Genomic DNA, 23,744 nt, shown 5'->3' with positions numbered 1-23,744 from the left:
AGAAATATTTTCAGTGGCAGCGTTGGTATTGTCGAATTCACAAATTATGAATAACTGAAAAGTAGAAAAAAAAACTAAATAGCGGCGTATGATATGCCGCGGGTCGGCTCGTTTGTAATATTAGCGTTGTTAAAAGAAGTGATTTCAAATAGAATACTCTCTAATGATAAAATGTTGCATGCCACGTCTGTTAAATTGTCTATGGTTAAAATTGTTCTGATCAGACTAGTCTGGTACATTCCCTTTTGGATTTTGTTTATCACAATTGATAGTCTAAGTGATAAACAGCGGTTGCACATGTTAATTGTATGCATAATTCATAGCTAATTTGCTACATTACTATAAAAAAACGGCCCTTACAGCCATTAGGATACATCCTCTCGGCTGTTCCTAAAGAGATTCGACCAACATGTTGCTGTTCATCGCTCTGTTGCTTCACGCCTTCTCCGGCTTTGGTAAGTTCCACATGTCGTAATGTTTTAGGACCTTCTCCGGCTTTGGTAAGTTCCACATGTCGTAATGTTTTAGGGCCTTCTACGGCTTTGGTAAATTCCATATGTCGTAATGTTATAGGGCCTTCTCCGGCTTTGCTAAGTTCCACATGTCGTAATGTTTACGAATTAAATGTTTAGCACAATAGCAGACAGACTATTTATGAAGGAACATTATCGTCATCAGCAGCAGAAGCTCCACTATCATCATCAACATCATCATCATCATCACCGGCTGTCAATTTTTTTTTCCGACAGCCTATTATTTTAGAAATATTTTAATAATTCATAAAAATTTATTAGTCATCCAATTAAATTAAATTCGATGTCTCACTATATTGTTTTTAAGTCTTGGCCCATGTGCTAACTTTAAAACGAATCGATCAGCTAGAAGTGCTCGAAATGTTTCTCGCCCGTTTCGATCTATTATGACAAAAGCACTTCGGAAGAAGGGACGGATAGATGAAACAAGTTAAATAAACGCTAGTAATGATATCTTGCCTTGTCCGGAACATTGATCTAACTATTTTCTTACGATGTACGCTTTTTTTCATATTGTAGAGCATTCTAAATTAAATTCCTATTTAATCGGTTACATACGCTTCATAGCTAAACAGTATATATTCTCGCGGTTTTAATAAATAATATGTAAAAGATCCCATGAGTTATAAAAGCTTTTATTCATTAAAGGAAACATTTTTTTCAGTGTTTAAAAAATGTATAATTGTGAAGGTATTTGTTTATCTTTGTTTTATTAATGATTTACGAATAAAATCCCGGAAGAATCATAAAATTATTAACCATAATTTTACTATTCCTCTACAGTTACAAGTTGTAACTATGGATACCCAACACCAATCGGTGAGCTATTTTCTCCCCCTGAAACCTACAACGGACACAAATATTATCTCTCCAAGTTTCAATACCTGGATCCCGAACATGCTGAAAAGGTGTGTTTGTCCTATGGCATGTATTTGGTGGAGGTCAACGACGCAGCCGAATACAAGTTTGTCCAGGACCTGGTCAAGAAAGATAACCCTCCAGGCCTGCTGATTTCTGGAACTGACCAAGCACTTGAGGGTACGTGGATCTACCAGTTCAGCAAAGAACCGGTCAAGTTTTTTGACTGGTGGGGAAGTAACCCGGACAACTGGAATGGTGGAAATGATTACTTAACACTCCACCGCGATTACAGCTTCAGGATGAATGATATGTTTGATCAAAACCGTGGTGGTTACAAGTTCATGTGTGAAAAATGTGGCTGAGCAATTGGTCTGAACATTTTCTGACCTAGAGAAATAGCTTGTCACTATGGTAGATTAAACATTTTAAGCTGATCATGCTTTTGTTTTTTAAATTTTTCTTGATGTTCTATTTCTGTTATTTTGTCCGTATGTATTTGTGTACCCGTGTCTGACAACACGCTAACTATAGCTAGCTTGATGTAATTTCATATATAAGTATTATGTCAAATTTCTAGTGCTTTATTAACTTTTTAGTGATCTCCATTAACCGGAAATAGAACGTTTTCTACTTTCGGTTTTTCCGAAGTTTTAACCTATGTCTATAACCTCTGTATTGCCAAGCATTATTACCCGACACATTTTAAGCATGCTAAGGTTATACCACTACACAAAAAAGGTAACATCCAAGATGCTAATAACTACAGGCCAATTTCTATACTTTCTTCCCTCTCCAAGCCACTAGAAATACATATAAACAAATGCATTTCAAATTACCTAGAAAAGCTCAAGCTTTTCCATAGTAATCAGTCTGGGTTTAGAAAGTTTCATTCTTGTCACACTGCTCTGATTAAGATGAATGAAAACTGGCTTATAAATATTAACAAAAACCTACTCTGTGGCTCGCTGTTTGTCGATTTCAGAAAAGCCTTTGATTCTATTGATCACACCATACTTCTTAAAAAACTAATTCCATACAAATTCCACGATTTTACAGTTAGGTTACTTCACTCCTTTTTATCTAACCGATCTCAACGCGTGTTTCACCTTAATACCATCTCTTCACAGAAATATGTTAATATAGGGGTTCCACAGGGCTCAATCTTAGGTCCTTTACTTTTTTCTTTATACATTAATGATCTTCCATTACATATTGACGCTGGTCAGTGCGAGATGTTCGCTGATGATACTTCTTTGCATGTCTTTGCAGACAGTGCTGAGTCACTCAGTTACAAACTTCAAACATGTGCCAATCAGCTTGCTACTTGGACAAAATTTAACAAAATGAAACTTCACCCCGATAAAACCAAGTCAATGTTTATTACAACTCATCAGAAACGCCTTCGTCTTCCATCCACCGCATTAAATATTACTATAGACAATTCAAACATTGAACAGGTAGACAGTTACAAATGCCTAGGATTGTTTATAGATCACAACCTCACTTGGTCTGACCATATACATTTTCTAAGAATGTCCTTATTAAAGACTACCTTTCAATTAGCTAGGATAAAGAACTTTCTCAACTATAGGAGCAGGCTGGTTTTTTATGAAGCTTTCATTCAATCTAGGTTGGATTATGCTTCTGTAGTGTGGAGCGGCAGCTTTATATCTAAGCAGCGTCCTCTTCTTTCTTTACAAAAAAGGGCTATAAAACTGGTTACTGGCTTGTCTAGTAGTCTGGATTCTTTTCTTAAAACTAAAATACTTCCATTAAATAAAAAGATAATATATACTAAATCAATTTTCTTATATAAAATATTCCACGAAACAGCCCCCTCTTACTTATCAGATCTGTTTTCTTTTAACATAAAATTAAATCGTCGTCTTAATTTACCATTCCCTTATTCAACCTTTTTCCAAAAACATAGCTTCGCCTACTCTGGTTCTAATTTGTGGAACAATCTTCCTAATAAAATAAAGCTTTCTAGATCTGAAAATATATTCAAAACTAAACTAAAACTAAAATTATTTAATGACCTAACTGACTCATTGTAACATTTCTCATTCATCTATTATATTCTCTTTTTTATCTCATTATGTATGATAGCTATGTACCATTGTTTCTTTATTCCACATTTTCAGTGCTATGTGTTACTGCTATGTATTATTGAATTGCTTTATTTGTTTAAACGGCCAATGTGAAAAAAGGCCTTTGTGCCTACAATTGTAACCGTTGTTTGAATAAATTTGAAATTTGAATAAGCCTACAAACAACGTGAGTACCGTTTCTGAAAGATGGACAAAATTTTACATATAAGTAAAAGATCTAAGTGTCGATGACCAGAGAACACAATGTATAAGTGACCAGAGAACACCATCTGTCTCAGTTAACTGATGCAGTAGCGTACGCAAGGGGGGGGGGAGCCAGAGGGGGAGCAGCCGCTCCCCCTCTGGCCATTTTTAGCAAAGTGGCGCCTTTTTTGGAAAATTTTTAAACCTTAAAGTTTTAAACAATGATATTTGTAAAAAAAAAATATTTTTGGTCGGCACATCTATGTAAATCACAAGATTTCTTTTCATTCAGCAATTAAGCATTATTGTACTAGTCTAGCAGTGTCTACGTTTTCAACACGTATTAACAACTGCATCAGTTTGCCATTCTAAAAATAACCATTACGATGCATTGCAATGTTTGAAAAACCTCTACGGGTAGTACCACTTGGCAAGAGGGGTGTTAAGTTCAAGGCAACTGTATAATGTATTTGCTTACGAATAATTGAATTAGAAAATGTTATACATAAAACTTCACACATAATTACTTTATATATACAGTTTGAATTTTTTTTTAAAATGTACAATACAGAGACAAATACAACTGATGTGGCACCTCTATTTACATTTACTTATGAGCAAACTGCGTAGTGGTGGGGAAATTTTGACAAGGTCAACAACAACGTCATCACGATGAAGTAGTAATATTCTTACAATTTGGGCGAAAGTGATTACGATTACAAATTATATGTACCAGTTACAACTCCCCTCCCCCATGGACCGCTCTGTGAAAAAAATATTGTCATAATACCACTGCTACTTATTTAAATCTATTTCTGTAATATACATTTGTGTAATATATATTTGTGTAATATATATGTATGTTTAGAACAGTCATCTAAAAACTGACGCTATGTTAACTCTGAGTTGGTTATCTCTCTCTCCCCCCCCCCCCACACACACCTCACCACCACAATTGTGTAGAGCGACATTAATGTCACACCTAGGTATGCACTGGGTTGGATAATTGACCTAAAGTGACAGGACAGTGGTGAATGAAGTTGAACCCCCCCCCCCCCAACCCACTCCGAACTGATCTGTTAAGTACATGTAGAAAAACGCATAATGATGTACCAAAGTACCATGCCGCCAGAAAATTAGCTTTTTAAACGTAAAACTCTGTGAATATTGTTTTTGCAATTACCAGTAAAAACGTGTGTGATAAATACAGTGATCTAACCCATATCTATCACTATGTTAAAAAATGATCTTTAAAGAATACAAAGAAGCAGTAGTTAATAAAAATATATGATCTGAACTAAAAGACCAATATTTAGTTAAATGTAGGCTGTTATTCCAAATGTTTTTTTATTATATCGAAAAGCGTGGTTTTATACGAACTCTGATTTTTTAAATTTTCATTATGCTGTGATACTTTAGCATTTATGATGATGATATATTAAATACTGATTATAGACACAAACATTTTGTAATCTCGAATAGTGTTAAACAATTTCATTATATTCTAAAGTAATTATTTATTTGTTTTGACATTTATAATTAACTGTGTAGATATATACATAATTATATTAAGAGAGTGATTATTTCCCCTATTACACTTGTCTTAAATAATTTCCCAGCCCAGGAATTATTATGTAAGAATTTTTTTTACAAGAATTGCAAAACAGATTGTGTAACGTTCATTGTTTTTGGTTGTAGTGTGTGCATATATATGTATATTTTGTTTAGATTGATACAATTTTTGTTTAGTCGGCCTGCATTGTGTGTTTTTTCTTATTTCTTCAGAGTGCTACTTTCAATTTATTTTACATCATAGCGAAGTAATGACATACAGCTAGTAATTATATATATATATATATATATATATATATATATATATATATATATATATATATAATACACGTATATAGAACGTGTTAAAAATTCGGCGCCTTTTTTTGCTCTTTTCTCTCCCCCTACAATGAAAACCTGGATACGCCTCTGCACTGATGTTAACGATACTACCCACACGTTAACTCTGATGCTAAAGATAGAAGACCGTCTCACAGTTTAATGGCTATGTTTTGAAGGTTGTTGTGTGAAAAGCTTACCCCTATGCTAAGCACATCGGTCTACCGAACCAAGGAGAGATAACGTTTTAGTCATATGTAACCTTGAGAAATATCTACGCGATGAGTAAAACACAACGCAACATTTGGCTCAAACAATCGATTCAAACAAGGTAACGTTTTAAATTTATATGACGATCATTTTGTTGAAAATGTCATGCCTATTCAATATTGTACTAAAACAATAATTGCTGATTTTGAGAATTAGTCTTTTTTTTATAGTTTGTATTGTAAATTTAAAAATATTTTTAAACATGATAATTTAAATGATAAATTAATTGGTGATTTGTTATGTTGAGATTTGTGAGGGGCCTGGGAAAGTCGCGAAAAATTAAGTTAGTGAAAGACAGTTGGCAGTAGTAAAGTGGACTGGGATGTCTAGTGATGTTTGTTATGCAAATTGTATTTTAAGCATTTTACTTTCTAGTATACAGCATATAGAGGATGGTTTGAAAAATCGAAATTGACATTTTAACAATTCTCGACGTTCTCCATTTTCCTGTGTCAAAAAAAAAAATTATTTGCCATTTGATCTGCATATATGTTTGTCTGTGAACACAATAACATTAGAACCGTTTCATTAATGTTGGAGAAAGTATTTTATCAAATGTGTTGTTATCTATCAACATGTATGTATGTGAACACGATAACATTAGAACCGTTTCAATAATGTTGGAGAAAGTATTTTATCAAATGTGTTGTTATCTATCAACATGAAAGCAATTTACGATAAAATGATATGGTATTCCTGCGGATTCTCAAAAGACAATACCTTAGGTACCGTTTAAGTTAAGTGGTCAACATTTCTCATTTAAGAATTACATTTTATGCCCAAATTTCTTTCAAATTTTGAGCGATAACCGGTAACTGAAAGTGATATTTTGCTCTATTTTCGTGGGAAAACGATAAATGGATTTCTGTATATTTAGGTTTTTAAAATACCATTTTAGATAGGTGGACGATTTACATACATGGGTATAAGATTTTATTACCCGGGTTAAGTCAAATTTTTAGTTCATTTCAGGTAATTGGAAATCGTATTTTTCGCTGATTACTCTGAATAAACCCCATAAGAATTTATTGATCTTGATTACTCTGTATATCGTCCGTTATTGTAAAACACGTGACCTTTTAAAACTCCACACTGTGAAGGCTTTACAAACTAGTTGATGTTTAGTAGGATACCAATGTGTATGATATGTATTATTAAAATTTCGATTCTCTACAACAGACTGATTGTAAATTTTCTGTAGGTCTCCAAGTTTCATAGGGATGGAACGTAAGTGATTGGTGGGACAAGGTATTCTGTAGTACGACAAGAAATTATGTTCAGTAAGGTAATGAATATTCGATAGATCAACAGATGTTTTATTTCATAATAATTAAATATTTCTACGAAGGTATGTTTTTTGAAGTAAATAAATAATGATTGCTGACTACAAAAGTCCCGGTTCGTTAACTGGGGACAGCATTCCATCAAGGAGAAGAAACTTATTCAACAATTGCTGCCTGGTAATTAGTTCTTAACTAAGACTATATAAGCAGACTCAGACGAAACTAGACTGATGAACGGAGTCAACGGGCCATTTTCTTTATTAGTGATTTGTGGTGGTTGTGTCTAAAACATATCACTGTGTGTGGGTGTGTCTAAACTGTCTAAACTATCTCTAAACTATGTGATTGTGCAAATTTATCTAAACCTTGTGGTTGTGCCAATATCTCTAAACTGTGCGGATGTGCCAATATCTCTAAACTGTTTGGTTGTGCCAATATCTCTAAACTGTTTGGTTGTGCCAATATCTCTAAACTGTTTGGTTGTGCCAATATATCTAAACTGTGTGTTTGTGCCAATATCTCTAAACTATACTGTTGTGCCAATATTTCTAAACTGTGTGGTTGTGCCAATATCTCTAAACTATACTGTTGTGCCAATATTTCTAAACTGTGTGGTTGTGCCAATATCTCTAAACTGTGCGGTTGTGCCAATATCTCTTAACTGTGTGGTTGTGCCAATATCTCTAAATTGTGTGGTTGTGTCTTAATCTTTCTAATGTGTGTAATTATGTGTGTAATTGATGTGTGTAATTATGTCTAGACATTTGAGTCTTTTTTACGCCTTCACGTAATATTATAAAATACGTTTATACGTTTATACTGACCAAAGCATTGCTCATTATTCAGACCGAAGGAGACATAAAAATCGAGAATTACTCTACCCAATGTTGCCAGCAAACAGACCTTTATTTTTATGACTTTCGTTTTGATAATAAAAGTAATAAAATGACACAAAAGCTGCCTTTACAAATCAGTGTATCGCTTTCAAATTCTATGTTGACAAGAACTAAACACACGCAAAAGCATTATTTTAAATCTTGTGTAAACACGATATCAACCTATGAGTGTCGGCTACTTAAAAGCGAAAACGATTATTTACGTCATTTTTGTAGGCCTAAAAGTAGAATACAGCGATGGTGGTTGTTATGGTATGTATGTGCTTGTAGGGTCCCTGAATTAATGGATGCTTATAGTGTCCCTAAATTAATGTATTCTTGTAGGGCTTTGAATTAATGCATGTTTGGGGGTCCCTGATTAATTTATGCTTGTACAATCCCTTAATTAAAGTATGCTTTTATGATACTGAATTAATGTATGCGTGTAGGTTCCCTGAATTGATGTATGCTTATAGGGTCCTGAATTAATGTATGCTTATAGGGTCCCTGAATTAATGTATGCTTTTTGGGTTTTGAATTAATGTATGTTTGGGGGTCCCTGATTAATTTATGCTTATAGGGTCCCTGAATTAATGTATACTTGTGAGTGTCTCTAAATTAATTTAATTTTGAAAGCAACTGCAAAATGCTTTAAATATAGCCGAGATGTAAAAAGAAAAAAAAACGCACTTAGCAATGTAGAACCAATAAAGCATAAAGATGACAGTCAATTAATTTCTCACTTGTCTTTGTCAAATTAGTATGTAGTTTTGTTCCTTGTTAATAGTGTTGAAATGATAGTTTTATTACACACTGAATGACATAAACAGCAGATACCTGTTGTATTTAATTTTCAGAAATACTATAAAACACAGCCCACACAGCCATTATGATACACCCTCTCTGCTGTTCCTGAAGAGATTCGACCAACATGTTGCTGTTCGCCGCTCTGTTGCTTCACGCCTTCTCCGGCTTTGGTAAGTTCCAGATGTCGTAATGTTTTAGGACCTTCTCCGGCTGTGGTAAGTTCCAGATGTCGTAATGTTTTAGGACCTTCTCCGGCTTTGGTAAGTTCCACATGTCGTAATGTTTTATGGCCTTCTCCAGCTTTGGTAAGTTCCAGATGTCGTAATGTTTTAGGGCCTTCTCCTGTGTAATTTTTTTACGTCTGTTAAAACATAACCGTTATTTAATAGTCTTTACTATAATTTTATTATTTTTCCACAGTTGCTTATAATGTCTGTGAAATGTTTGACCCCCCTAATTATTACAACGAACACCGGTATTATCAATCCAGCTTCTACTTACTAAACGCGGAACAAGCTGAAAAAGTATGTTTGTCTTGTGGCTGGTACCTGGCAGAAATAAACAACGAAGCTGAATTCAGGTTTGTGCAGACCCTGGCCAGGAGTGCAAACACTGAAGGTCTGCTGCTATCTGGAAATGACGTGAACAAGGAGGGCTATTGGGTGTTTCAGACCAGTAAGCAACCGGTCAAATTTTTTGACTGGTATGGTGGAGGACCGGACAACTACCAAGGTCGTGAAGATTACCTAACCATTCATTCAGATTACGGCTACCAAATGAATGATGTGTTTTTTGAACCGACCAGAAATTATAAGTTCTTGTGTGAAGTAGATAAGTAGGAATATGTGTTTGACCTATGAAATATGACTTGGTGTCAATCAATAAAAGTTCAAATTAAACATTGATTATAAAGCTTCCAGAACTGTTCGTGATGATGTTTCATTTTAGTTTTGATGACTTATAATTGTTCTGTTTTTGTTTTTGTATGTTTTTGTTAAGATGATTTTATTTGATTTTGAGTTTATGTTCTGTCAATCTTTATTTTTAACACAACACACATCAACAAGAGTGGCAGTTGTTTGTACTTGGTAATACACGATAGAATAAAATGGTGTAAAACTTAGGCACTAATAAACACTACAGACACCTTTAGAAACCTCAACCTACAAACAATCACACCCAAAGCCAAAGAAAATTGCCTATAGACTTATCTACAAATCTACAACTCACCACCCATAGGACACCACCCACAAAGGAAATGCACATTATGCAGACAAAACTATTTAGAATCAGAATCCCACATCTATCTAGACTGCCCCGCCATTCAGACAATGAAAAAGACCCTAGAGCCCAAATAGTGACCAGAAACGAGACCTTTGACGTAGACGTGGCGATAACACTAAACAAACTGCTCAAACACAAAGACAGAAGAGATAACACTAAACAAACTGCTTAAACACAAAGACAGAAGAGATAACACTAAACTAACTGCCCAAACACAAAGGCAGAAGAGATAACACTAAACAAACTGCCTAAATACAAAGACAGAAGAGATAACACTAAACAAACTGCCCAAAAACAAAGACAGAAGAGATAACACTAAACAAACTGCCCAAACACAAAGGTAGAAGAGATAACACTAAACAAACTGCCTAAACACAAAGACAGAAGAGATAACACTAAACAAACTGCCCAAACACAAAGGCAGAAGAGAACTAGAGCAGAAAGTAGAGATCGTGGCGATCTATAGACAAACTATTTGGACAAACAGACTCAGAACCCACTTCGACAACAGACACATCACGCACAGACGTTGAATCCAATTTTTAAAAGACGACACGACGAACAAATTACATAAACACACACACACACACACACACAAGTCAAACAAAACACCACAACACCTTAGAAACGCACCACCGCCTCAAATTGTCTCACCAATCCCTCCCCCTCAGATGTTCTCGCCCTCACGACCAAACCCCTACAACCCCCATGTCCCTATTGTTGTTAAATTTTGTGTATTGTTTAATTACACAGCTTATAAATGTAAACCTTGCCGGGGGTATGACTACACTATCTACCCTTCCCTAGCCCTAGCCTTAACTAATAACTGTCCGATCAGTGCAACCGTTGTAAAACTCACTGTGGTTTACCCCTAACCTTAAGGGGAAGGCTCCGGTAAAAAAACGTTTTTAATACTCGTTGGAAAACAGTTATTTCTTTACAGCTTTATTAAGATACATCCGCATATGCATTTCCACTAAAATAAATTGGTGAAAAAATCTTGGTAACCATGACAACGGCGACCATCTTGAAAAATTAACCCCTTCGTAGGTTTTCCACCATTCATAAAATATTACATTTTAAGCCCTATAAACAATCAATTCATAATCTTCTTCCATATTTTGGGGCACTCAGCTAAAAATTTTAAATGCATATCTTCAAACATATTTTTTATGAATTTTCAAGATTTGTGTCCGTTCAAAACACTAGGTTTAATGCCCCAAAATTCCCCAAAATTAAATCAAACCTTAAACTTGAGGCAAACTAAAATATACTAAGTACTGTCTAAGAAAACCACAACAAAATTACTAGTAACTAAGCCCAACTTAATCATCGTGGGGGAACCCACAATAACAACACTTTAAAATAATCAAGTAAAATGACAAACCAGTGAAATGCACACACGCATTCAGACCAGTTTAGTAAACATATCGACCTAAACCACTTGGTCCAAAACACACGCCAGAGGTTTAGAAAATACCAAAATACATTTTAAACCAACAAAAAGAATACACTACGTGTGTAACAGACCTGTCAATGCCCACTATCTTGTTTTAGACGAAAAAGAAAGAAAACCAGAAACATGGGCAATCACTTTCCTTGAAATCGCACATATACAAATAAAATATAAAAAAAAACTAATACCTTCACGCACAAGGTGCGCCAAGTGCCCACAAAGAAACTGACCAGAACTATATTCTGGTTATAAGGTGAAAAAGGACTAATGCTGGCGTTCACTCGGCTTTAAATACCCTGTGACTGGCCGGAAGGGGAAACACCGTAGCCGCTGTAGAACATTCACGCAAAAATTCGCACACAAAAATAATACGATATAAATCACCCATTCACCCGCTCACATAAACAAGCATTGTAAAGACATGACTTTACACGTTTACGATTATCTCACATGTACGGCGCACTGATCTATAAAAATATAAAATTATCCCATGACCCCACCCCCTTACCCCCATCCCTCAGGACAACACCCCTTTTGTACCCACTCTATTTTATGTTAATTAACCCTGTACTGTATACATCAGTGGTTTGTATATGTATCACTCTACTAAAATGCAAAGCATTGAAGATGTACATTAATAAGAAAAAAAAGCTCTTATCAATTGATGTTATTTTTGTGTATTGTTTATTTGCACAGACTATAGACAAATATTGTACAGCGTCCAATCCTACACTTTTACTATCATCTTACATGTACGGTACACTGCTCCACAACATACAAATAACCCCATGACCCCATACTCACCCTTCATAACCTACCCTCCCCCCCTTTTTTTTGCTACCTTTAATAACATGAATGACCTTACTTGAACTCTCTCATAAGAACACGTCTAACAAAATTTTGACCTCTAAAAGGAAAACTCCACCGATGTAATCTGACATCTTTTGAACTTTGGTTGTATAGTAAACCATTTTTCTTACTGCTTTGTAATTTATGGTTATTCGTTGTATTCAACACTTTATTTTTATTCCCCCTCTGGGTTTTTCCATTGGTTGTTGTATATACCAAATTTAACTATTTATTTAACTATGATTAATCTAACTGATTTATTATTATTCACCTATCACTTGTATGAAAATTTTGTTACTGTAAATATGTTGTAATTTTTTTAATAGAAAATAAAAGTATTTTTTTAAAAAAATAATTGAACGTTATATATTAGATGAAACAAGTTGTGCTACATTACCACTTTATGTAGTAATGAAACAGCATAGACGACATTTACCAATTTATTTAGAAGTGGAACGATTTGGGCTACATTTACCACTTTATGTAGTATCTAAACAGCATAGACTACATTTACCACTTTCTGTAGCAATAAAACAATTTGGGCTACATTTACCACTTTATGTAGTAATGAAACAGCATGGGCTACAGGCACGTTTTTCGTTTAGAATCCTGCGTATCTTCACGGATGAGAATTTACAATTATAAGGATGAATCAGATAAGAGTCGGCTTTTAGAACTTAACATTAGTATGCAGGATATATTTTGAACAACAATGAAACGATATAAGCAACTCCCACACAACATGTACCATGTGGAACTTTTTGGTCTGCCTTTACCACTAGCTGTAGCAATAAAACAAGTAGGGCTACATTTACCACTAGCTGCAAGTCTCAGTGAGAATAGAACATCATGTACTGTCTCAGTGGCCAGTGAACACCATGTACTGTCTCAGTGACCAGAGAACACCATGTACTGTCTCAGTGACCATAGAACACCATGTACTGTCTCAGTGACCAGAGAACACCATGTACTGTCTCAGTGACCAGAGAACACCATGTACTGTCTCAGTGACCAGAGAACACCATGTACTGTCTCAGTGACCAAAGAACACCATGTACTGTCTCAGTGACCAGAGAACACCATGTACTGTCTCAAAGACTAGAGAACACCATGTACTGTCTCAGTGACCAGAGAACACCATGTACTGTCTCAGTGACCAGAGAAAACCATGTACTGTTTCAGTGACCAGAGAACACCATGTACTGTCTCAGTGACCAGAGAACACCATGTACTCTCAGTGAACACCATGTACTGTCTCAGTTACCACTGATGTTAACGATACTACCCACACGTTAACACTGATGCTAATGATAGCAGACCCTCTCACAGTTTAATGGCTATATTTTGAAGGTTGTTGTGTGAAAAGCTTACCCCTATGCTAAGCACATCGGTCTACCGAACCAAGGAGAGATAACGTTTTAGTCATATGTAACCTTGAGAAATATCTACGCGATGAGTAAAACACAACGCAACATTTGGCTCAAACAATCGATTCAAACAAGGTAACGTTTTAAATTTATATGACGATCATTTTGTTGAAAATGTCATGCCTATTCAATATTGTACTAAAACAATAATTGCTGATTTTGAGAATTAGTCTTTTTTTTATAGTTTGTATTGTAAATTTAAAAATATTTTTAAACATGATAATTTAAATGATAAATTAATTGGTGATTTGTTATGTTGAGATTTGTGAGGGGCCTGGGAAAGTCGCGAAAAATTAAGTTAGTGAAAGACAGTTGGCAGTAGTAAAGTGGACTGGGATGTCTAGTGATGTTTGTTATGCAAATTGTATTTTAAGCATTTTACTTTCTAGTATACAGCATATAGAGGATGGTTTGAAAAATCGAAATTGACATTTTAACAATTCTCGACGTTCTCCATTTTCCTGTGTCAAAAAAAAAAATTATTTGCCATTTGATCTGCATATATGTTTGTCTGTGAACACAATAACATTAGAACCGTTTCAATAATGTTGGAGAAAGTATTTTATCAAATGTGTTGTTATCTATCAACATGTATGTATGTGAACACGATAACATTAGAACCGTTTCAATAATGTTAAAGAAAGTATTTTATCAAATGTGTTGTTATCTATCAACATGAAAGCAATTTACGATAAAATGATATGGTATTCCTGCGGATTCTCAAAAGACAATACCTTAGGTACCGTTTAAGTTAAGTGGTCAACATTTCTCATTTAAGAATTACATTTTATGCCCAAATTTCTTTCAAATTTTGAGCGATAACCGGTAACTGAAAGTGATATTTTGCTCTATTTTCGTGGGAAAACGATAAATGGATTTCTGTATATTTAGGTTTTTAAAATACCATTTTAGATAGGTGGACGATTTACATACATGGGTATAAGATTTTATTACCCGGGTTAAGTCAAATTTTTAGTTCATTTCAGGTAATTGGAAATCGTATTTTTCGCTGATTACTCTGAATAAACCCCATAAGAATTTATTGATCTTGATTACTCTGTATATCGTCCGTTATTGTAAAACACGTGACCTTTTAAAACTCCACACTGTGAAGGCTTTACAAACTAGTTGATGTTTAGTAGGATACCAATGTGTATGATATGTATTATTAAAATTTCGATTCTCTACAACAGACTGATTGTAAATTTTCTGTAGGTCTCCAAGTTTCATAGGGATGGAACGTGAGTGATTGGTGGGACAAGGTATTCTGTAGTACGACAAGAAATTATGTTCAGTAAGGTAATGAATATTCGATAGATCAACAGATGTTTTATTTCATAATAATTAAATATTTCTACGAAGGTATGTTTTTTGAAGTAAATAAATAATGATTGCTGACTACAAAAGTCCCGGTTCGTTAACTGGGGACAGCATTCCATCAAGGAGAAGAAACTTATTCAACAATTGCTGCCTGGTAATTAGTTCTTAACTAAGACTATATAAGCAGACTCAGACGAAACTAGACTGATGAACGGAGTCAACGGGCCATTTTCTTTATTAGTGATTTGTGGTGGTTGTGTCTAAAACATATCACTGTGTGTGGGTGTGTCTAAACTGTCTAAACTATCTCTAAACTATGTGATTGTGCAAATTTATCTAAACCTTGTGGTTGTGCCAATATCTCTAAACTGTGCGGATGTGCCAATATCTCTAAACTGTTTGGTTGTGCCAATATCTCTAAACTGTTTGGTTGTGCCAATATCTCTAAACTGTTTGGTTGTGCCAATATATCTAAACTGTGTGTTTGTGCCAATATCTCTAAACTATACTGTTGTGCCAATATTTCTAAACTGTGTGGTTGTGCCAATATCTCTAAACTATACTGTTGTGCCAATATTTCTAAACTGTGTGGTTGTGCCAATATCTCTAAACTGTGCGGTTGTGCCAATATCTCTTAACTGTGTGGTTGTGCCAATATCTCTAAATTGTGTGGTTGTGTCTTAATCTTTCTAATGTGTGTAATTATGTGTGTAATTGATGTGTGTAATTATGTCTAGACATTTGAGTCTTTTTTACGCCTTCACGTAATATTATAAAATACGTTTATACGTTTATACTGACCAAAGCATTGCTCATTATTCAGACCGAAGGAGACATAAAAATCGAGAATTACTCTACCCAATGTTGCCAGCAAACAGACCTTTATTTTTATGACTTTCGTTTTGATAATAAAAGTAATAAAATGACACAAAAGCTGCCTTTACAAATCAGTGTATCGCTTTCAAATTCTATGTTGACAAGAACTAAACACACGCAAAAGCATTATTTTAAATCTTGTGTAAACACGATATCAACCTATGAGTGTCGGCTACTTAAAAGCGAAAACGATTATTTACGTCATTTTTGTAGGCCTAAAAGTAGAATACAGCGATGGTGGTTGTTATGGTATTATGTGCTTGTAGGGTCCCTGAATTAATGGATGCTTATAGTGTCCCTAAATTAATGTATTCTTGTAGGGCTTTGAATTAATGCATGTTTGGGGGTCCCTGATTAATTTATGCTTGTACAATCCCTTAATTAAAGTATGCTTTTATGATACTGAATTAATGTATGCGTGTAGGTTCCCTGAATTGATGTATGCTTATAGGGTCCTGAATTAATGTATGCTTATAGGGTCCCTGAATTAATGTATGCTTTTTGGGTTTTGAATTAATGTATGTTTGGGGGTCCCTGATTAATTTATGCTTATAGGGTCCCTGAATTAATGTATACTTGTGAGTGTCTCTAAATTAATTTAATTTTGAAAGCAACTGCAAAATGCTTTAAATATAGCCGAGATGTAAAAAGAAAAAAAAACGCACTTAGCAATGTAGAACCAATAAAGCATAAAGATGACAGTCAATTAATTTCTCACTTGTCTTTGTCAAATTAGTATGTAGTTTTGTTCCTTGTTAATAGTGTTGAAATGATAGTTTTATTACACACTGAATGACATAAACAGCAGATACCTGTTGTATTTAATTTTCAGAAATACTATAAAACACAGCCCACACAGCCATTATGATACACCCTCTCTGCTGTTCCTGAAGAGATTCGACCAACATGTTGCTGTTCGCCGCTCTGTTGCTTCACGCCTTCTCCGGCTTTGGTAAGTTCCAGATGTCGTAATGTTTTAGGACCTTCTCCGGCTGTGGTAAGTTCCAGATGTCGTAATGTTTTAGGACCTTCTCCGGCTTTGGTAAGTTCCACATGTCGTAATGTTTTATGGCCTTCTCCAGCTTTGGTAAGTTCCAGATGTCGTAATGTTTTAGGGCCTTCTCCTGTGTAATTTTTTTACGTCTGTTAAAACATAACCGTTATTTAATAGTCTTTACTATAATTTTATTATTTTTCCACAGTTGCTTATAATGTCTGTGAAATGTTTGACCCCCCTAGTTATTACAACGAACACCGGTATTATCAATCCAGCTTCTACTTACTAAACGCGGAACAAGCTGAAAAAGTATGTTTGTCTTGTGGCTGGTACCTGGCAGAAATAAACAACGAAGCTGAATTCAGGTTTGTGCAGACCCTGGCCAGGAGTGCAAACACTGAAGGTCTGCTGCTATCTGGAAATGACGTGAACAAGGAGGGCTATTGGGTGTTTCAGACCAGTAAGCAACCGGTCAAATTTTTTGACTGGTATGGTGGAGGACCGGACAACTACCAAGGTCGTGAAGATTACCTAACCATTCATTCAGATTACGGCTACCAAATGAATGATGTGTTTTTTGAACCGACCAGAAATTATAAGTTCTTGTGTGAAGTAGATAAGTAGGAATATGTGTTTGACCTATGAAATATGACTTGGTGTCAATCAATAAAAGTTCAAATTAAACATTGATTATAAAGCTTCCAGAACTGTTCGTGATGATGTTTCATTTTAGTTTTGATGACTTATAATTGTTCTGTTTTTGTTTTTGTATGTTTTTGTTAAGATGATTTTATTTGATTTTGAGTTTATGTTCTGTCAATCTTTATTTTAACACAACACACATCAACAAGAGTGGCAGTTGTTTGTACTTGGTAATACACGATAGAATAAAATGGTGTAAAACTTAGGCACTAATAAACACTACAGACACCTTTAGAAACCTCAACCTACAAACAATCACACCCAAAGCCAAAGAAAATTGCCTATAGACTTATCTACAAATCTACAACTCACCACCCATAGGACACCACCCACAAAGGAAATGCACATTATGCAGACAAAACTATTTAGAATCAGAATCCCACATCTATCTAGACTGCCCCGCCATTCAGACAATAAAAAAGACCCTAGAGCCCAAATAGTGACCAGAAACGAGACCTTTGACGTAGACGTGGCGATAACACTAAACAAACTGCTCAAACACAAAGACAGAAGAGATAACACTAAACAAACTGCCCAAACACAAAGGCAGAAGAGATAACACTAAACAAACTGCTTAAACACAAAGACAGAAGAGATAACACTAAACTAACTGCCCAAACACAAAGACAGAAGAGATAACACTAAACAAACTGCCCAAAAACAAAGACAGAAGAGATAACACTAAACAAACTGCCCAAACACAAAGGTAGAAGAGATAACACTAAACAAACTGCCTAAACACAAAGACAGAAGAGATAACACTAAACAAACTGCCCAAACACAAAGGCAGAAGAGAACTAGAGCAGAAAGTAGAGATCGTGGCGATCTACAGACAAACTATTTGGACAAACAGACTCAGAACCCACTTCGACAACAGACACATCACGCACAGACGTTGAATCCAATTTTTAAAAGACGACACGACGAACAAATTACATAAACACACACACACACACACACACAAGTCAAACAAAACACCACAACACCTTAGAAACGCACCACCGCCTCAAATTGTCTCACCAATCCCTCCCCCTCAGATGTTCTCGCCCTCACGACCAAACCCCTACAACCCCCATGTCCCTATTGTTGTTAAATTTTGTGTATTGTTTAATTACACAGCTTATAAATGTAAACCTTGCCGGGGGTATGACTACACTATCTACCCTTCCCTAGCCCTAGCCTTAACTAATAACTGTCCGATCAGTGCAACCGTTGTAAAACTCACTGTGGTTTACCCCTAACCTTAAGGGGAAGGCTCCGGTAAAAAAACGTTTTTAATACTCGTTGGAAAACAGTTATTTCTTTACAGCTTTATTAAGATACATCCGCATATGCATTTCCACTAAAATAAATTGGTGAAAAAATCTTGGTAACCATGACAACGGCGACCATCTTGAAAAATTAACCCCTTCGTAGGTTTTCCACCATTCATAAAATATTACATTTTAAGCCCTATAAACAATCAATTCATAATCTTCTTCCATATTTTGGGGCACTCAGCTAAAAATTTTAAATGCATATCTTCAAACATATTTTTTATGAATTTTCAAGATTTGTGTCCGTTCAAAACACTAGGTTTAATGCCCCAAAATTCCCCAAAATTAAATCAAACCTTAAACTTGAGGCAAACTAAAATATACTAAGTACTGTCTAAGAAAACCACAACAAAATTACTAGTAACTAAGCCCAACTTAATCATCGTGGGGGAACCCACAATAACAACACTTTAAAATAATCAAGTAAAATGACAAACCAGTGAAATGCACACACGCATTCAGACCAGTTTAGTAAACATATCGACCTAAACCACTTGGTCCAAAACACACGCCAGAGGTTTAGAAAATACCAAAATACATTTTAAACCAACAAAAAGAATACACTACGTGTGTAACAGACCTGTCAATGCCCACTATCTTGTTTTAGACGAAAAAGAAAGAAAACCAGAAACATGGGCAATCACTTTCCTTGAAATCGCACATATACAAATAAAATATAAAAAAAAACTAATACCTTCACGCACAAGGTGCGCCAAGTGCCCACAAAGAAACTGACCAGAACTATATTCTGGTTATAAGGTGAAAAAGGACTAATGCTGGCGTTCACTCGGCTTTAAATACCCTGTGACTGGCCGGAAGGGGAAACACCGTAGCCGCTGTAGAACATTCACGCAAAAATTCGCACACAAAAATAATACGATATAAATCACCCATTCACCCGCTCACATAAACAAGCATTGTAAAGACATGACTTTACACGTTTACGATTATCTCACATGTACGGCGCACTGATCTATAAAAATATAAAATTATCCCATGACCCCACCCCCTTACCCCCATCCCTCAGGACAACACCCCTTTTGTACCCACTCTATTTTATGTTAATTAACCCTGTACTGTATACATCAGTGGTTTGTATATGTATCACTCTACTAAAATGCAAAGCATTGAAGATGTACATTAATAAGAAAAAAAGCTCTTATCAATTGATGTTATTTTTGTGTATTGTTTATTTGCACAGACTATAGACAAATATTGTACAGCGTCCAATCCTACACTTTTACTATCATCTTACATGTACGGTACACTGCTCCACAACATACAAATAACCCCATGACCCCATACTCACCCTTCATAACCTACCATCCCCCCCTTTTTTTTTGCTACCTTTAATAACATGAATGACCTTACTTGAACTCTCTCATAAGAACACGTCTAACAAAATTTTGACCTCTAAAAGGAAAACTCCACCGATGTAATCTGACATCTTTTGAACTTTGGTTGTATAGTAAACCATTTTTCTTACTGCTTTGTAATTTATGGTTATTCGTTGTATTCAACACTTTATTTTTATTCCCCCTCTGGGTTTTTCCATTGGTTGTTGTATATACCAAATTTAACTATTTATTTAACTATGATTAATCTAACTGATTTATTATTATTAACCTATCACTTGTATGAAAATTTTGTTACTGTAAATATATTGTAATTTTTTTAATAGAAAATAAAAGTATTTTTTTTAAAAATAATTGAACGTTATATATTAGATGAAACAAGTTGTGCTACATTACCACTTTATGTAGTAATGAAACAGCATAGACGACATTTACCAATTTATTTAGAAGTGGAACGATTTGGGCTACATTTACCACTTTATGTAGTATCTAAACAGCATAGAATACATTTACCACTTTCTGTAGCAATAAAACAATCTGGGCTACATTTACCACTTTATGTAGTAATGAAACAGCATGGGCTACAGGCACGTTTTTCGTTTAGAATCCTGCGTATCTTCACGGATGAGAATTTACAATTGTAAGGATGAATCAGATAAGAGTCGGCTTTTAGAACTTAACATTAGTATGCAGGATATATTTTGAACAACAATGAAACGATATAAGCAACTCCCACACAACATGTACCATGTGGAACGTTTTGGTCTGCCTTTACCACTAGCTGTAGCAATAAAACAAGTAGGGCTACATTTACCACTAGCTGCAAGTCTCAGTGAGAATAGAACACCATGTACTGTCTCAGTGACCAAAGAACACCATGTACTGTCCCAGTGACCAGAGAACACCATGTACTGTCTCAGTGACCAGAGAACACCATGTACTGTCTCAGTGACCAGAGAACACCATGTACTGTCTCAGTGACCAAAGAACACCATGTACTGTCTCAGTGACCAGAGAACACCATGTACTGTCTCAAAGACTAGAGAACATCATGTACTGTCTCAGTGACCAGAGAACACCATGTACTGTCTCAGTGACCAGAGAACACCATGTACTGTCTCAGCGACCAGAGAACACCATGTACTGGCTCAGTGACCAGAGAACACCATGTACTGTCTCAGTGACCAGAGAACACCATGTACTGTCTCAGTGACCAGAGAACACCATGTACTGTCTCAGTTACCAGAGAACACCATGTACTGTCTCAGTGACCAGAGAACACCATGTACTGTCTCAGGGACCAAAGAACACCATGTACTGTCTCAGTGACCAGAGAACACCATGTACTGTCTCAGTGACCAGAGAACACCATGTACTGTCTCAGCTACGACTGATGTTAACGATACTACCCACACGTTAACTCTGATGCTAAAGATAGAAGACCGTCTCACAGCTTAATTGCTATGTTTTTAAAGGTTTTTGTGTGAAAAGCTTACCCCTATGCTAAGCACATCGGTCTACTGAGCCAAGAAGAGATAACGTGTTAGTCATATGTGACCTTGAGACATAACTTCGGGATGAGTCATCGCAACATTTGGTAGCACCTGGCTACACAATCGGTTCAAACAAGGCAATGTTTTATCATTTTGTTAAAAATTTCATTTCTTTTCAGCATTAATTGTTGGTTTTATAATTAGTTTTAATAATTTTAAAATCTACCACAAAATCCCTATTTAAAAATGACACCACAAAGATATCAACGTCAAAATAACCAATGTTTGACCAATATGTAGTAAATATAACGCTTGGTTAGGCTAGATATAATCAATATTTATGACACATATTACAGATATTTGGTAAATTATCCTCTATGCTATAACTGTTGATAACGTTTGGCCTATACGTATCCAGCGTTAAGCAATTATTGGGACGCTAATAAGGGACTTGCTTCCCTACACTAAATTATTACTCATTTCATTCGATGTAGTAGCGATGGATTACAGCCACTTCAATTTGCATAAAGCATTGGGTTGTGGGGAAAAGATGGGTAAGGGCTTATATAAATAGGGTACGAATATCGATAACTTGTGTAACGTTTGATTGATTTCCAGTTACCTGAAGTGATATTTTACTTTAAACATATGTAATATTAGCGTTGTTAAAAGTGATTTCAAATAGTTTACTCTCTAATGATAAAATGTTGCTTGCCACGTATGTTAAATTGTCTATGGTTAAAATTGTTCTGATCAGACTAGTCTGGTACATTCCCTTTTGGATTTTGTTTATCATAATTGATAGTCTAAGTGATAAACACCGGGTGCACATGTTAATTGTACGCATAATTCATAGCTAATTTGCTACATTACTATAAAAAACGGCCCTTACAGCCATTAGGATACACCCTCTCGGCTGTTCCTGAAGAGATTCGACCAACATGTTGCTGTTCATCGCTCTGTTGCTTCACGTCTTCTCCGGCTTTGGTAAGTTCCACATGTCGTAATGTTTTAGGGCCTTTTCCAGCTTTAGTAAGTTCCAGATGTCGTAATGTTTTAGGGCATTCTCCTGGTTTGGTAAGTTATAAATGTCGTAATGTTTTAGGACCTTCTACGGCTTTGGTAAATTCCATATGTCGTAATGTTTTAGGACCTTCTCCGGCTTTGGTAAATTCCATATGTCGTAATGTTTTAGGACCTTCTCCGGCTTTGGTAAATTCCATATGTCGTAATGTTTTAGAGCCTTCTACGGCTTTGGTAAATTCCATATGTCGTAATGTTTTAGGACCTTCTACGGCTTTGGTAAATTCCATATGTCGTAATGTTTTAGAGCCTTCTCCGGCTTTGGTAAGTTATAAATGTCGTAATATTTTAGGGCCTTCTAAGGCTTTGGCAAGTTATAAATATAATGTTTTAGGGCCTTCTACAGCTTTGGTAAGTTATAAATGTAATGTTTTAGGGCCTTCTACGGCTTTGGTAAGTTATAAATGTAACGTTTTAGGGCCTTTTAAGGCTTTGGCAAGTTATAAATGTAATGTTTTAGGGCCTTCTCCGGCTTTGATATGTTCCATATGTCGTAAAGTTTACGAATTACAAGTTTTGCACTATAGTAGACAGACCATCTGTTTTATTAATGATTTACGAATAAAATCCCGGAAGAATCTTAAAATTATTAACCATAATTTTACTATTTCTCTACAGTTACAAGTTGTAACTATGGATACCCAACACCAATCGGTGACCTGTTTTCTCCCCCTGAAACCTACAACGGACACAAATATTATCTCTCCAAGTTTCAATACCTGGATCCCGAACATGCTGAAAAGGTGTGTTTGTCCTATGGCATGTATTTGGTG

The 23,744-nt window shown here is 35.4% G+C and overlaps 3 protein-coding genes across 3 annotated transcripts; all 3 read left to right on the top strand.

The window, feature by feature from the left end:
- The first annotated feature begins 409 nt into the window (after positions 1-409).
- Positions 410-1,756, top strand: LOC131952403 (uncharacterized). Its single transcript, XM_059315032.1, has 2 exons — positions 410-455; positions 1,317-1,756. Exons 1-2 carry the CDS (start codon positions 410-412, stop codon positions 1,754-1,756), a joined length of 486 nt encoding a protein of 161 aa, XP_059171015.1.
- A 7,181-nt stretch (positions 1,757-8,937) lies between these two features.
- LOC131952402 (uncharacterized) lies at positions 8,938-9,652 on the top strand. The gene is made up of 2 exons (XM_059315031.1): positions 8,938-8,983; positions 9,234-9,652. The coding sequence occupies exons 1-2, from the start codon at positions 8,938-8,940 to the stop codon at positions 9,650-9,652; spliced, it is 465 nt and encodes a 154-aa protein (XP_059171014.1).
- Positions 9,653-16,881: 7,229 nt separating this feature from the next.
- On the top strand, positions 16,882-17,719 carry LOC131952388 (uncharacterized). The gene is made up of 2 exons (XM_059315014.1): positions 16,882-16,977; positions 17,228-17,719. Exons 1-2 carry the CDS (start codon positions 16,932-16,934, stop codon positions 17,644-17,646), a joined length of 465 nt encoding a protein of 154 aa, XP_059170997.1. The 5' UTR covers positions 16,882-16,931; the 3' UTR covers positions 17,647-17,719.
- The last annotated feature ends 6,025 nt before the right edge of the window (positions 17,720-23,744 follow it).

This window comes from Physella acuta, unplaced genomic scaffold, assembly GCF_028476545.2.
Source record: "Physella acuta isolate Inbredline_101_S28 unplaced genomic scaffold, ASM2847654v3 ptg000872l, whole genome shotgun sequence".
Lineage (NCBI taxonomy): Eukaryota > Metazoa > Mollusca > Gastropoda > Physidae > Physella > Physella acuta.
The sequence above is the reverse complement of the archived record's forward strand: the minus strand, read 5'-3'. Positions and strand labels throughout refer to the sequence as shown.